The sequence below is a fragment of the Pieris rapae genome, chromosome 17 (assembly GCF_905147795.1).
Source record: "Pieris rapae chromosome 17, ilPieRapa1.1, whole genome shotgun sequence".
NCBI classification, from domain to species: Eukaryota; Metazoa; Arthropoda; class Insecta; order Lepidoptera; family Pieridae; genus Pieris; species Pieris rapae.
This window is the reverse complement of record NC_059525.1, coordinates 5,824,478-5,840,945: the sequence shown is the minus strand read 5'-3', so window position 1 is coordinate 5,840,945 and position 16,468 is coordinate 5,824,478. Positions and strand designations below refer to the sequence as shown.

The window sequence follows — 16,468 nt, the reverse complement described above, 5'->3', positions numbered from 1 at the left end:
AAGCGGGTTCCAGCTTGACGGAGCTAATATACCAGTCATTTAAAACATAAATTGTAAAAAATGCCTTTATTTTGCTTATGTCAGAAGCTTTCTGAAGTATGCAAGTTATATCTGATTTCTATGCTACATCTTAATATATATATAATATCACGTGTCAAGTTTGTCCGCGATGGACTCCTAAACTATCTAACGGGCGGGTTTCCCGCGACTCACGCAAGGGCGTCTCCTGTAAGACTCGAACCTTGGCTTGGGCCGTCGCGGGGTGGTCAGTCACCTGAAGGGTAGGACGGAAGCTCACTGGAGTGAGCAAAGTGCCTAAAGGTCCTCGCCTTCCCCGGTGAAGGCTGTGTTTTACCCTAATCTGTTTTTAATCGCTACTATTATTAATGGACGCGCGGGCGGGTATTTAATTTGTCATTGGCTATCGTGATTGGATCATCCGAATCCATTAGTATGTGTCGGGGCCTCGTACGAGCCTTTTTAGTCGGGAAGGGGTAGTAGTTGATGCTTTTACGCACCAACGGTTGGGATGGTGTTTAGCCTTGTCAAAGTGGGGTATAGACGCTAACTTCATCCATAGGGCTATGGTAGGGAGCTCCAAGTCGTAGTGGAGATCGACGTTTCTTACGTTACGGCCTTGATACAAATTATGAAGATTTTCCAACTTACAAAGAGGATGTGAGGAAATATTTGGACCGGAAGAGTTTGACATTGTTTACCACTTACGATTCAGTTTTTTCTTTAAAATGAGTATTTATCGTGGTTTGTTTAAGGTTTAAGATTTCAGTTCGGAAACTTATGGAACTTTCAACTTACCTGTCTTAAATTTATTATCTATGCCTTACCCTTTTTAAATATTTATAAGCTGTGGAGCATGAGCCTTCTTTTTTTAAATAAAAGATAGCAACATTTTCTTGTCGCTTCGAGAATAAAGTGTGGTTGATTTACTTGTTGAAAGAATTACAAATTTTATTAGAAATGTCGACATTAGCAGCCCCTTTATCAGTTGCTGGAACGAGACATTCCGGAGCTCCAGTACGAACCCAAAATGGTAGGTAAATGCATACACTATTTACAATACCCGGTAGATCACATGCATCCTTACTTATGGTTTTATTTTTCAAGATTTATCTTAGAAACTCTATTTAATGTACCTTTTTTTTAGCAATACTACTTTTAAAAAGTAAAAAAATATATATTTTAAATCTCTAATTGTAAAAAATTGTTCTTTTACTTATGTCTCAAATGTTAACCAAAAAATTTTTTTCAAACCAAACATTTAAATATTTCAATTACGGATCCTGCGTTATTACGCATTTATTAAAGTATAATCTAACTATTGTTAGATTATACTTTTAATATTGAAGCTATTCCATTAACATCCATGATTTCTCAAGAAATCATTCAACATATAATAAAAAAATCAAACAATTTTTAACATAATTTCAGTTATGGCAGCAGCAGCTATTGCTAACATAGTAAAAAGCTCTCTTGGTCCAGTTGGATTGGACAAAATGCTTGTGGATGACATTGGTGATGTGACAGTTACTAATGATGGTGCCACTATTCTTAAGTATGTTTATTACCCAAATAATCAAGAAACATGTAATATATATCTAAAAAACACAGTTGTTTTGATATTGATATTACTTTATCTAAATAGTACATTTGATGATCAACCAGCTTAAATGCTGTAGTATATTTGTTATTTGTTTTTTTAGGATGTTAGAAGTTGAACACCCTGCCGCTAGAGTATTAGTAGAGTTAGCACAGTTGCAAGATGAAGAAGTAGGAGATGGTACCACTTCAGTTGTTATTATTGCTGCAGAATTACTAAAGGTAATTCTATATATTTAATATGTTATATTTTTAACAAAAAAAATCTATTTTTTGTTTGTTTTTTATTATATCATAATAATTTTACTTATAGTGTTGAACCTGCCCTCCTTTTTCCTTAAAACGGGATCTGCTTTTTAAGTTAGGTTATTAGGTAAATTAACCTAATAACTTAATACAGAGCTTTTCAATTTACTGTTACTGAAAAGATTATAGTTAGCCCTACACAATAATTTATGTGCTGTTTTGTTGTGTGTGAATAAGTAAAACTAACAAACCTCTCATGCCAACCTAACAATACATACCATAGCCAAACAATTGAAGTACTTCTTTAAGTATATAGTGTAAGAAAAGACTTTTATCTTTATCAATGATTCTATTGTTATTTTAATTAAAACAACATTAATAGATAAAAAACATTTTCCCTTTTTTTTTTATTCAAGCAACATACATGTTATAGAACTTAGTTATATTTATTAATATTTTAAATTATACTTTCAGAATGCAGATGAACTTGTAAAAAACAAGATTCATCCCACAAGCATAATCTCTGGGTACCGTCTGGCTTGCAAAGAAGCAGTCAAGTATATTCAGGACAACCTTACAGTGACTGTTGAGTCACTTGGCCGGCCATCTCTCATTAATGCAGCCAAAACTACAATGTCATCAAAGCTAATTGGAGCGTATCCTTTTAAAGAATTGTACATGAATTATAACTTGAAACTTTTATTACTTTTACTACAAGAATAAGCATGCCTTAAGTCGCATCTAAACTGAATAAATAAATTTTGATTTGATTGATTGATTGAATAAAGTTTAATTGCTAGAAGCCACTCATATATCGTCATAAAACAAAGGGCATGAAAAATTATCACCTAACGGATTTATTTACATATTTTCCAATTTTTATTAAATAATTCTTTAATATAAATAATAAACCCTTAACGCTTAATCAGTGATGCAGAATTCTTCTCAGAAATTGTAGTTGATGCTGCTCAAGCTGTCAAGACCCTTGACCCTAAAGGAAACCCCATGTATCCAATCAAAGCTGTTAATATCCTAAAGGCTCATGGGCGAAGTGCCCGGGAGAGTGTTCTTGTTAAAGGATATGCTCTTAATTGCACTGTAGCCTCTCAAGCTATGCCCAAGAAGATCTTGAATGCCAAAATTGCCTGTTTGGACTTCTCACTGCAGAAAACCAAGATGAAAATGGGTGTTCAGGTAAGTTTATTTTTATTCTTCTATATGTTTTTTGTTGCGGCAGAATACAAACCCTATATATTAAATAGATTGTTTATAACAGAAGTATTTTCTATTTTTAAATAATGAAAAAATAATGTATAAAACTTTCTAATTGTTATTATTTGACCAAATTGACTATATATTTCATATTTAAATGTTTCAGGTGCTTGTATCAGACCCAGAAAAACTGGAAGCTATCCGAGCTCGTGAATTAGATATCACCAAGGAACGTCTTCAGAAAATCTTGTCCACTGGAGTAAATGTCATACTTTGTAGCGGGGGTATTGATGACCTCTGCCTTAAATATTTTGTTGAAGCTGGAGCAATGGGAGTGAGAAGATGCAAGAAGGCGGATCTTAAGAGGATCGCTAAAGCTACAGGAGCCGCTTATTTGACTTCGTTGACGAATATGGATGGTATCTATTACAAATTTTAGAAGATTTTAATTTTATTAAGTAGCATATTTTTCACTTAAAACATTTCAGATACAATGAAAGTTACAACAGTCTGGCTGTCTTTATTGCATTCTTTTTAATTATTATAGATAATTTTTTTCCCAAAATGTTATTAACTCATTATATATTAAATTAGACTAACAGAAAGAATCTCTTTAAATTAATTGAAAAATTTAACGGACTTCCATAGATATAAAAATGTTATAGTTTAGTACCCAGTATTGTAGTAGTAGCCTCCACTTAATTTTATTAATATATATTTACAAATTTAACAGGTGAGGAAGTATTCGACGCCAGTATGATCGGCGAAGCTGCTGAAGTTATTCAGGAACAGATATGTGATGATCAACTCATCTTAATCAAGGGGTATGGCAACTTTTATAATATCTTAAAGGCGCACCTGCGAAATTATCTGCATATTGTAATTTCAACTGTAGAAATTAAAACTAGTTTATTATGCACAAACCCTCTATAGTGGTTTTCAATTGAAATTGTAACTTAGATATGTGAAAAGGATTTCTTTCGCTCCTATTACTTTAAAATACTAAATAATAACACATCACATGTTGGCAAATGAAAAATGTTTTGTTGCAAAGAACTGAGAAGATGAAAACAAGATTCGGCTTGTGTCAGGCGCAGATGTCTAATTATCTTGTTGATAAAATTAAAATGTCAAAGAAGAATGTGCAATCGTCAAAATCATTTTAAGATTACTTATTAAAATTAAATAAATAAAAATAAATCAGTATACAACTACATACAGTATATAAATCATAAAACAACCTCTTCAGGTCCGGCCTCAGATTTCTGAATCTGTTTCATGATCATTTTCAAGTCTAAAAGGCAAGTAAGTGTTCAGCCTTCAGTGCCTGACACACGTCGTCGACTTTTTGGGTCTAAGACATGTCGGTATCCTCACGATGTTTTCCTTCTTATTATTTTAATTACTTACTGACTTATTAAAATTACTCTCCATAATATCCAAAAAACGGCATAAATTTACTTACTGACTTGAGAACCTTGACATAATACTCTTCTATATAAATATTTCCTAACCTTATCATATCCTGATCAATCGTGACCTGTGTAATTCTTGTATCTCCTGTTCGTTTTGTAATTCTCTATTTGTAAGATTAGCTTTTTAGTTTTAGTTAGTTTTTATAATATATATAGTTATTAATAGATTAAGGTTCTATATATTAATATAAATTTATTTTGTTTTTATATAACTTCTGCACTTCTTGCACCCATCATTTTTTTTTTATTTATTTCTTTTCTTACTAGGGTTGCCTGGAAGAGATCGCTTGTTAGCGATAAGGCCGCCCGTTGCATCCCTTGTAATTTATATATACTGTGTTATTTGTATTTCTTTAGCAACGAAGTGTAAATAAATAAATAAATAAATAATTTTCAGACCCGTAGCTCGTACAGCAGCATCAATAATCCTCCGTGGACCAACCGACGCTTACTGTGACGAGATGGAGCGTTCCGCCCACGACGCGTTATGTGCGGTTAGGCGTGTGTTGGAGTCTGGAAAACTTGTACCCGGTGGCGGAGCGGTAGAGGCAGCCCTGTCCATATATTTGGATAACTTTGCTACAACACTGGTTAGTAGAAACTGGTCCAACATATTAATATTGTTAATAAAAATATTACCGATGTAGTCGGGGCGTAATTCCCGACGCGTTAAATAATATCAGTGAAATATAAAGTCCCTGGACACTATGGCAGGGGAGTAGAGTGAAAATTATTAATATATTTTTAAAAAAAAAACATATTAATATCGCTTCTGTCCGTTTTAATGTGTTTTGTTATGTTAATAGATTGTTCTATAAAATGTATTTTGTGAGACTTACACAGTAAGGACTTTAAGAAAATTACATCTAGAAAGTTTGAATAATAAGATTTTTTTTTGTTCATAATAAATATATTTTTAGCATTCATTCATAAAGCGTTATCTTTTAGTAGTTGCAATAACGTTGAAACATGATTGGCTTTTTTAACTTAATTACACATTACAAGGCCTGTTCAATTATACAAATTTTTTAAATTAATGTTTCGCGTGCAGCAATCTTGATGAACACTCATTTAAGCTATAGCTTATTATTTCTAACACTACTTTGTGGCCAATGGATTTGCCTTAGTGACTTTCTTTTTAATTATATTTAATTTGAGATTACGAAATGGCACAAAGTGTGTCTAGGAGAAACAAAAAAAAAATTTTTTTTCTAAAAGTTTTGTTTGCCCTGCAAAATATTTACAAAACTGTACCACAAATGCAATGTATATTTAATTATTTTTAATACAAGGGTTGACTTTTCAGAGTTCTCGGGAACAATTAGCTATAGCTGCGTTTGCGCAATCCTTGCTGGTAATACCGAAAACGTTAGCAGTAAATGCGGCGCGGGACGCCACAGATCTTGTTGCTAAACTACGGGCCTATCACAACTCCTCACAGACTAAGGTACAATTTATTATATAAAAATATTCTTCATAATATAGTGTAACAATGAAGCAATTGTTAAATGTTTTTAGGACTAGAAAGACAATTGTAGGAATGTAGACATTAATAGAGCATCATATTATTTCTAATCAAATCTATTATAAGACGGGGTTTTGAGTTTAAACTACAACATATAATTAGAAATGTACCATTATTTAGTTTATACTAAACAGTTAGTACATAATATACAGATATTGTTTAAGATTTTAATTCTATTATTAAGTATGATTTGAAACGCAAGCTCTACATTTTAGAATTATGTTTTTTTTTTTAATTTATTAAGTCAAGGCAAGTCTATAGGATCTTACTTTTCATATATTGTGGTGTGTATCATTACTTTCTTTACAATAATCAATTTTTCTAGGTGGAACATGCAAACCTAAAATGGGTGGGTCTAGATCTCACTGAAGGCACTTTACGTGATAACTTAGCGGCTGGAGTCCTCGAACCGGCGATATCGAAAATAAAATCCCTCAAATTCGCTACGGAGGCAGCAATCACCATTTTACGTATTGATGACATGATTAAATTGGACCCAGAACAGAAGGGAGGAAAGTCGTACGAGGATGCGTGCAACGCCGGCGAATTGGACTAGATTAAATATAATATTAATGTGTTTGTCAATATATAGGATCGTATTCCATACAAAAAAATATTCTTAAATAAATAACAAACATCATTTTATAATTATATAGTCTATTGGTTATTTAAATTCATATGAGTTGATAAGATAGAATACTATCTAAACTACTTATTAAGATATTGGTATTGTCTTGGAATACAGATCCTGAGATTTGACTTTAACTATTTTAATAAATTTGTACTGCATTGCATTTTTACAGAGAATAATTTTGTGTTGCTATTTTATGCTCATATACCAAATTAAATTAATTTGTGGTGTCAGTCAGTCAGTAAATCAGTGAATTTATTGTTAAAATATCATGAACATGTTTCATATACAGATACCGGCAAACATCTTGAACAAATTTCCTTGCCTAGAAGCGATTTTTGGTTATCTATGGATGGTGGTAAATCAGTTATCAGTTCTTACATTATTTATCAGTTACATTAGTTACTTTTTTACTTACATTAGTTATCACTTAAACTTCCCCCATTGTTTAATGGACCTGTTTAATGCTCAAAAAGTTTGCCGGTATCTATAACGTATTGAAGTATTATTAACTTTCATATGTTATCTGCACAATATAAGCTAGATGGTACATGAAATTTTTGTAGGCCTATATAAAACCAATATATTATTGGTTAACGCTAAAACCCGATAATTGGGATTTTTCTTAAGTTCTGTAATATTTTGTAAAAAAAAATCTGTGTCTAGCTTATTACATAACTGGTATCTTGATTATTTTCTTAATATACTAAAACCCTAATATTTAATTCCCGAATATTGCTTGTAACATTAGTTTTAAACTTCTTTAGTTCGCTAGGGCCTATTTCTGGCAGTAATAAAATAAATGACTATTTTTCTGTGTTTGTTTTCGTAATGGAACGGTAATTTCATAGCGTCCTATGTATTTACACTCCAGTTTTAGCCATACATTACAATTTTTTTACAATATATGCGCAAAATTGAAAATTACAGTTTGTGTCAACAAATGTAGTTTTTCTACTTTCTAAATACACTACTGTTAAGGCATCTTGACTAAGGCCCCATAAGTTTGACGTGAGATCAAGTATGAAAGGAACAAGAAAACGGCTTATATGTGTCAAGTGAAATTCAAAATAATTTATTCATGTAGGTAACATAATAATGACAAAATTTGCCCACCAACCACAAGGCTGACGTGATGAAGAGATGAAGTAACGTGACAACGTAATTGCATACGCTTTTTCAACAAAATCCCTAGTGAGATACAAATGTTGCCAATAAACAATTAATTTAAATCGTACATTAAAGTAAAACTGCGTGCTAAGGCCTATTATAATATGAATGAATACTTAAACGATTACAGTGCTTGGATTTGATTAGTGCTAGAATCGCCCGCACCGCGCCAGCTACTTCGCAAAAAAGTATTATATCTGTTGAAATATAATAACTACAACTATAAAAAAAATTCTACTAAATATGCTGAAGTATAGATTAAAACACATTAATTAATAATTGGATATTGATAATAAATTTACAAATATAAAACGGGACAAAATATTTGAGTCTAAGCAAAAATGCTTATACATAACTTTAAGTAAAAAATTTAGGCCATAAGCAAAAAATATTCATTTCATCATATTTTTACAGAAAACTAGATTATAATTTAATGTTACAGCTTTACATTTCTTTTCCATAGCTTAATTATGCTTTCAATTTATGCCAAGATGTTTATATTTAATCTACATTGAGTAGGCTAATAAAACAAAACAACGACTTCTCGTAATTTTACCATAGCCTCTCGAGTCGCGCGCTATGACTTTTTTTGCCAAGATGCCGCCCATCTAAGGATACAAAAAAGTACAAGGTCACACCTTGTACTTTTTTAACTAAATTAAAAATAGGGTATGTTCGATTTGTTTCAATCGTTTCTTTTAAATAAATAACAGAATAACAATATCGTAAATTTTAATGAGAAATTTTTAATAATAAAGATATTTAGTAAATTATAAAATAATTAAAACAGTTAAAAAATAAAAATTTAAAAAGTTATATATGATACTCCATAAAGCAACCTTCAATGCAAAGGTTAATATTGCATTCAAGACACTTCCATATTGTTCTGGCAGCGACCTTTCGCTGGGCGCACATCCAACAGCGAGCTTTTTTGTGCCCATTTCTCACAGGGAAGTGTCGTTGTTCTAGTCGAGGTCTATTGATCGTTGTTGGTCTTGGTCGCTTCGTCAGTGTCAGTCCGGCTCTAGATGCTATAAGTCGGGGTTCCGTAGTCAGGTCAATGTGTCGGTGTATTTTTAATAAGTCCTCCGCCAGAATTGTCCTAAACTGCCTATGGGAAATCTTGGGATTCGCCGATTTAAAAATGACAAAGCTGTTGAATAAGGCAGCATTTAACATGCGACGGAAAAGCTTTTTGTACCATATTTTGTTTTTTGTACGTTCTACGGGATGAGCAGACAGGAATTGATCTTTCCTGTCCACGCCTCCCATGGTTTTATTGTAGTCTAGGACAATACTTGGCTTAAATGTCAGTCGATTGTGTTTTTGTCGAGATCCGATTTGGAGGTAATGGTATGTCGAGATCAAGCTAACTATGTTTGCATCTCGCCATACACATATCGACAAATCGGAACAGTAGGTAGCAACTACTTCACCCTGTCGAAGTTCCGTTTTCGTCAAAGTCTTTAATAAATCGGGGACAAATTCCCGATTCAGCCTTAGGGTTCCGTAGCAGTCAGTATTTTGTCGTTTTAAACATCGCGCTAATAATGGGCAATTGTAAAAATTGTCCATTATTAATGTATGTCCACGGTGAAGTAAAGGCTCTACCAAGTCGTATACAATTTTAGAGGTAGCATTGCTGGGACGGTTATTTATATTTCCAGTCGATGTTTGGTCAGTAATTTCAGCGTCGTCAGTTTTGTCGTTTGTATCGTCTATGTTGTTGGGACGGTTATTGTCCTTTTCATTCGATGCCGATGGTTTGTCAGCGGTTTGATCCTCATCAGGTCTGACGTCATTTGTAGTAACAGTCCTAGTCTTTTCTTTTCCAACATATACAAAAAACTTCCAGAGATAGCCACTGGAAGACTCGCACAACTCGTAAGTTTTGACACCTACTTTTGCAGCCTTCGACAAAATCTTCTGAGCAAAGCCTAGTCTCCCATGCCACTTCAGAAGGGATTCGTCAATGACTATCTCTTGTGAAGGATAGTATAAACTGGAAAATTTGTCGTTAAAATAGTCAATTATCGGCTGAATTTTAAAGAGTGCAGTCGGTTTCTTCATTGTCTCATTGTCCACAAAATGGAGCATTGATTTAATCAAAATATACCTGTTGTAGGTCATGATTCTACGAAAATATGGCATAGTGCCGAAACTATTGAACACGAAGTAGGATTCCTCCTCCGGTAGAGGGAATAGGCCTTGTAATATGATAACTGCTAAAAAACTGACCATTTCGTCCCTATCAGTCGGCGACCAACGATAAAGCCGCGAAGTTGGAAGAAACTTGTTTTCTTTTTTTAATGATTTTATTTTTTGGTTGGCGTATCGATTGGTCTCCGTACAAAGTTTGTCGATAAAGTCATTATCAATCATCTTGTAAAAAATGTCGATAATACGTGTCGTGTCTGAAATTCTAAAAGTCGGTCCTCCAGTCCCAGTAAAAGTCTCTCTTTGTCCTGTAAAAATCTGTCGGTCTCTTGTCCAATTAAAATCAAAACAGTCACTTGGCACAAAGTCTCTCAAAACGAGATCGTTCTGCTGGTCTTCTGTCTCCAGTATTCCAGCTTCGTAAGGCGTCAAGTCATTGAGAATAGCCGGCTCTGTCAAAGCATTACGAGATGGTAAAATTAAAGGACATATCTCATCTTCTATTTCGATGTCACAGTCACTTAAGTCATCAGTCATCCATTCCTCAATTGTCTGTGCTGTCAAATTTTTGTCGCTGACCCCTGGAATAAACAACTTTGTTACTATAGTGTCCTGTTCTTTAATATATTATTATGCGTCTATTTATGGAACTTGCGCTTTAAATTAATTAAATCAATAAATGAAACAATAAAGTACCAATAAATGTATGCTGTTTACTTGTGGAAGGCGCCACAGAAATTTCAACCTCTGTCTCTGGTTCTATATCAGAACCTGAAATAAAATTTAATAATTCAATGGTAATAAAAAAGCTCGCATTTAAATTTTACCCTTTAAATTTATATTCATGTGGGAGACCAAGAATGGCCTCGAATAAAGAAGCTGAAATTACATTTACCATCGTAAGACCCGATAGAGAAAGAAAATTTATCAGTTGTATTTTATTTCATGTTGACGAAATATTTTATTCAGAAGCCGGTTCAATCGTCATCTGAATTTATGTCGTCATAAGATTATCTCTTTTTTCACGAGTTTTGGTCATTAGGACCATGTACATAACAAACTTAAACGCCCTGAATCGTTATCTAGAGAGCTAGGTAAGTTCGGAACAGTGTCCGCATCTACCGTACCAGCACGCGTAACAAAATTTAATATGACTGGGACTTGAAAAACATATATGAAAAATGTCGACTTAATTTTGATATATCCATTGTCACTCACAATTTAGAATCTTACTATACCTCTGTGGTATTTCATCTATAACAAATACCAATACAAAGTTGGTTAACACATATAAGTGAGGGCAATCCGTGGTTAATAATTTATGTTATTATTACCAGTATTATTACTGGAAATATATTTCTAATAAAACTTTTAAGTACTTACGAATGTGGACATCACCAGTGTTATCCTGTGTAGGTGGTGGTGCCATTTGCCTATTTTCTAAAACAGATATTTTTATGTCAGTTACGTACTATCAAAAATGGATTACAAAATCAACTATATTTTATTATGACATATTCCTTACCTAAACTAACAATTATATTTGAATCGTTACCAGATTCGCTGTCGATTAATTCGCACGACTCGCGAACCGGCGATGGTCTTCTGTAACAAATAAAAATAACGTTTATCGAAATATTCAACAAATATTAATAGTAAGTAATATACTAAAAACACTAACTGTACGGGTCCCTTCCGCGGTGGCGCGTCAGGCAAAAGTACTCGTGTCAATTGTTCCTCACGCATGCGGCTCAGAAGCTCCTTGCGAGCTTCTGCTGACAATGCCGCAACACGTCTCTTCGCGACTTGCCTTTGAGCGCGTACTACATCTAGGTCACTGATGCAATAAAAAAATCTAAATATTTTTTTCTAAAAACAATCAATAAGTTAAAGTAAAAGCAAATATTCACCTCCTTGTTTCATACACCGTTTCTCCACTGTTTCCACGTCCCCCGCGGTCTCCACGACTGCCACGGCCACCGCGTCCTACACGACCTCCACGACCACGACTACGGCTTCCAGCATGGGTGGGCTCACCATCCCCATGGTATTCAGAATTATCAATTTGACTCGGTGAGCTAAAATGTATATGTTACATGACTAAGACATAAAAACATGCAATAATCATTTAGTGAAGCATTGAAAGCCTAAATTTTGTGGAACCTTAACCTCGAATGTACCTTAAATAAGCCAATGTCAATCACACCATTCAAATAAAAAATGTAGTGCAGCACCTAACCCAACATCCACCAGTATACGATTGATTAGAATTAGCACCAATTATTAGCAAATGAATGTTCGTATGCCAATTAAATTAATGCAAAATAGCATTATGATGCATTTCACTAAGGACATTGCAGTGCATCAAAAGTGCAATTATTTTCCAATATCGTAATCAGCAGACATAAATAAACACATTACACCAAACGTAAGAAAAAATTGCAAATATATGTTTCGTTTGTACAAACCCTTATTTATGACGTTTGTTCTAAGGCCGTTTATCCACTGCTCCGGTCCGGCAAACGTTAATTACCGATCCGATTTAGAAACTTACAGCAGTACTTACAATTTATATTAAGCTTCGAACGCAATCAACAAACTAAACCATATAAACTCCAAGCCTGGCTACAGCTTAAATATGGAAAATCAATAATTTAATACCAACGAATAATGGGTAAATAATTTTTGTTAAAATCAAACCAAATGCCCATAACAATAATGAATAAACCTGCGTATCACGTCGATACTATTTGGGAATCTTAGATCATCTTAATGTATTTCTATTTGAAAAATGCATTTTGGCATATGTTTATGAAAAACTCAACATTCAATTTTAACGATTAAATTCACTATACAGACATAAACAAATCATTAAAATCAGCCCCGAACTTCAAAGAAGCCATTTTGCTCGTGACAACAATATTTCAAAGTTGAAATTAAACTCAATTTCGCACTTAAAACTATAGAATATTATCATAATCGTAAAGTACACATATTGAAGTTTAATTTGATGTATGATAATTAAAGAAATATAATATGAAACTACAGTACTAACGACATAATTGCTGCAACTCCGAAAACCTTGTTCACAGAATTCACAAGAACGAATCAATTCAGTGGACTCAACTGTCAAGTGTCAACTTTTTTTTACAAAGAACTAATTATATTTCATTGCCATCTAGTTTATTCGGTAAACTATTTCCTAAGCTATCGCCTAACGTTCTACGTCGATAAAAACGTTTGCGTATGCGTATGCGGTGATATTAGTTATTTCTACTACGTATTTGCGTGTTGTTCTCACGAGTATGTAAATGCGTGCTCCTATTTCACCATGCCTCCTGCTCATAGAGGACAAATCTTTGTTTTTAATTTATTTTAATATTCCTTATTACTCATGTCATACGGAACATGGTGCAATGGTAGCAGCTCCTTACAAACGTTGTGTAAAAGAAAAAACTTGGCGATTAAAGTGGCGGAGAGTTTATTGCGAGTTCTTCTTTTCCGTTCTACGCCCTTGATTTGAGAACTAGCAGTAAATGTATAATTAGAAGCATTTAAATACATTAAATTTCTTTATTTGACGTTCATAAGTGTACATTATGTTATCTTAATAATAAATAATCGACCAATAATAAACAAGTACCAACATGAATAAATGATTTTGAATATTTTCACTTCAGAACGTCAAAAAGAAATACACTGTAGCACACACACTGTTATAAGTCAGCTGTCAGCTGATAATTCGTCACTATTTTCAATTTTCATGACGCTTCGACTGTCAAAATATGATTTATCAAGTATCAACCTTGAACTTAGTGATAAGAAATATTTTTGCTGCAACTTGATTTATATGTTTATACTTAACGCTTTCATTTGAATAAAAATATAAAGTAAGGTATATAATAATTTATATAAATCAAAATCGGTTACAAATGTTAGCTTTAAGAAATTTACTGGCGTTATCAATTAAATATACACAACATCGCGGTTCGCGAGCTTTTCTTTCTTCGACACCAACTCCAAAGGTAATCTACTTCTTAGATTTTAAAATATCCTAACAAAAGACATTGTCTTAAGCTAAAATGGTTCTTAAAAATACATAGTTTTTTTATACGAAATAAGTAAAACTGATATAATATAAACATATATATTCCAAATTATTTATCATCTGGATAATATCTGAACTGATTATATTATTTTGGCATATTTGTAGAACGTACCAGAATTCTAAATAAAAATTGTTCAGCAGTCAATATCATCAAGTTGCAGCAAAAATATTTATTAAAAAGGAGGAAACATACTGATGACAAGTTTTTTATAAAATTATTTAAACGTGTTTTCACAGTTATGATTTAATATCTATTTTAGGAGAATATTATACAAGTTGGCAAATATTCTATTAATTATGTGAGAGTTGGGAATGGACCTCACAATATTCTCTGTGCTCCTGGTGCTTTAGGCTCAATTTGGACTGACTTTAGACATCAAGTAAATGGCATTGACTACGAAAGGTTCAGTGTAGTCGCTTGGGACCCACCAGGCTTTGGTAAAAGCAGACCTCCAGAAAGAGAATTCACAATCGACTTTTACCATAAAGATGCTGACATCGCTCATCAATTTATGAAGGTACGTCAAATAGGTAAAATATAAACATCAAGTCTAGAAGAGCTAGCGGTTACGGCATCCTCCGCATGATCGCGGACCGAGTCGATTGCCAATACCTCAATCACTGTTTCGCTATTTCATGCGGAATGATTCCGGTAGGAATATAATGTAAACCTACTAACACTTAGATTTAAGTTGTATTTACTAACATTGTTATGGAACCTTGTTTTCCGAAATAAACAATTAAATAAAAAAAAAATATATAAACTCCTTGTATTTCTTTAAAAAAAAACTGGTATGCCTGGAAAAGGTTATTTATAAGAATTGAGTCTGCATTTTACACTATATTTTTATTGAAGACTGTAACAGCTGTAACTTATGAAATGTTTAAAAATAAGACTTAGATATTTTTATAATTATGGATATAATATTAGAAAATCATGAAATATTGATAACACTTTATTTTTGTTTTCAAGGAATTGAATATTCCTAAATATTCACTACTGGGCTGGAGTGATGGTGGAATTACTAGTATGATTTTAGCTGCCAAATTCCCTGATGTTGTGCAGAAATTAGTTATCTGGGGAGCCAATTCATTTATATTGCCCAAGGAAATAGAAGCATATAAAAGTATGTATAAGCAATTTATTTAAGCATTTTATTGTAAGTGTTGAAAAAAAGATCAAGAAGACATTCATCTGTAAATTATGTGAGGTTCTATAGAGCAGTAGCACAGAATACCACAAAAAGATTGGTAGTATAATAAAAACTTTGTGCATTTTTTGTTAAATTATTTGCAGCCTAAAACTTAAATTAGGAGGAAGTAGAATTTGAAACTTGCTCAAACATGATGATTTAAGAAAGAACAGAAAGTCTACCTTTTTCTATTCTATTTGTGTCTGTTAAGCAAAAACAACACTAGATGCGATTTCAAGTACGTACCTAAGCATTATAAGGAAAGTAAATTAAGTGTTTTTTACTAATCCAGAGATAAAAGATGTCAGCTCCTGGTCTACAAAAATGAGACAGCCAATGATAGAATTATATGGGGAAGAAAGATTTAAGTCATATTGGGCTAAATGGGTAGACACCATGGAGGAATTATTTAATGCAAAAGATGGAAACATTTGCTCCGATCTACTTAAAGATATCAAATGTCCAACATTCATTTTACATGGTGAGAAAGACCCATTAGTAGAAGGAGTACATGTGTCACATTTGCATACCCATATAATTGGATCTAGGTAAGATAAAATTATTGTATACCTACATGTGATGTATTTCAATTTAATAACCAATATTATTATTCTCTTAGAAATAATTTGATTATCATCTCTTCTCTGATACACAAACTGGTAAGGCTGTAAGTACAAAATATGTTGACAAATAGGTATATAATTTAATTTATTCTTTGAGAAAAGGCTTGCACAAAAAAGATGATGATATTATCTGTTTTGTAAATTTGTTTAGAAGTTCAGTAACTTTAGTATCCTGTGCCACAATTCTAAAGCAATAATTACCAGGCAACTACATGAGTGGTATATTGGTGGTGGTAGTTTGAATCTAATTTTTTTTTTCAGGATACATTTATATCCAGAGGGAAAACATAATATACACATTCGTTATGCAGATGATTTTAATAGACTGGTGCAAGAATTTTTACTTCTGAAGTGAAATTATCATAGCTTTAAGGAAAATTTTTTGTTTTATTTATGCAAATATACAATTTTCTATTTTTTTATGTATTTTCTATTCTTTTAACGATTTCAAATATAATTTAAAGGTATTTGTTTAAACACTTGTTTCTATGTTTACTATAAAGAATACATA

The 16,468-nt window shown here is 32.8% G+C and overlaps 3 protein-coding genes across 5 annotated transcripts; 2 read left to right on the top strand and 1 right to left on the bottom strand.

Moving 5' to 3' along the window:
- Nucleotides 1-892: 892 nt before the first annotated feature.
- LOC111002174 (T-complex protein 1 subunit alpha) lies at nucleotides 893-7,517 on the top strand. Its single transcript, XM_022272294.2, has 10 exons — nucleotides 893-1,051; nucleotides 1,450-1,573; nucleotides 1,722-1,839; nucleotides 2,338-2,519; nucleotides 2,793-3,057; nucleotides 3,242-3,494; nucleotides 3,809-3,899; nucleotides 4,948-5,140; nucleotides 5,857-5,997; nucleotides 6,401-7,517. The coding sequence occupies exons 1-10, from the start codon at nucleotides 979-981 to the stop codon at nucleotides 6,629-6,631; spliced, it is 1,671 nt and encodes a 556-aa protein (XP_022127986.1). The 5' UTR covers nucleotides 893-978; the 3' UTR covers nucleotides 6,632-7,517.
- Nucleotides 7,518-8,636: 1,119 nt separating this feature from the next.
- Nucleotides 8,637-13,160, bottom strand: LOC111001067 (piggyBac transposable element-derived protein 4). Of its 3 annotated transcripts, none has more exons than XM_045631938.1 (7): nucleotides 13,089-13,160; nucleotides 11,944-12,111; nucleotides 11,715-11,888; nucleotides 11,559-11,638; nucleotides 11,417-11,473; nucleotides 10,730-10,804; nucleotides 8,637-10,614 (listed from the first exon to the last, which is right to left on the bottom strand). In XM_045631938.1, exons 1-7 carry the CDS (start codon nucleotides 13,091-13,093, stop codon nucleotides 8,690-8,692), a joined length of 2,484 nt encoding a protein of 827 aa, XP_045487894.1. In that variant the 5' UTR covers nucleotides 13,094-13,160; the 3' UTR covers nucleotides 8,637-8,689. The 3 variants fall into 3 exon arrangements, with proteins under 3 accessions (XP_045487894.1, XP_022126462.2, XP_045487895.1); XM_022270770.2 differs by having other exon boundaries at nucleotides 11,715-11,870; XM_045631939.1 differs by lacking the exon at nucleotides 13,089-13,160 and adding an exon at nucleotides 12,502-13,064 and having other exon boundaries at nucleotides 11,715-11,870.
- Nucleotides 13,161-13,857: 697 nt separating this feature from the next.
- LOC111001061 (valacyclovir hydrolase) lies at nucleotides 13,858-16,375 on the top strand. Its single transcript, XM_022270762.2, has 5 exons — nucleotides 13,858-14,058; nucleotides 14,402-14,659; nucleotides 15,115-15,268; nucleotides 15,627-15,882; nucleotides 16,219-16,375. Exons 1-5 carry the CDS (start codon nucleotides 13,966-13,968, stop codon nucleotides 16,310-16,312), a joined length of 855 nt encoding a protein of 284 aa, XP_022126454.2. The 5' UTR covers nucleotides 13,858-13,965; the 3' UTR covers nucleotides 16,313-16,375.
- The last annotated feature ends 93 nt before the right edge of the window (nucleotides 16,376-16,468 follow it).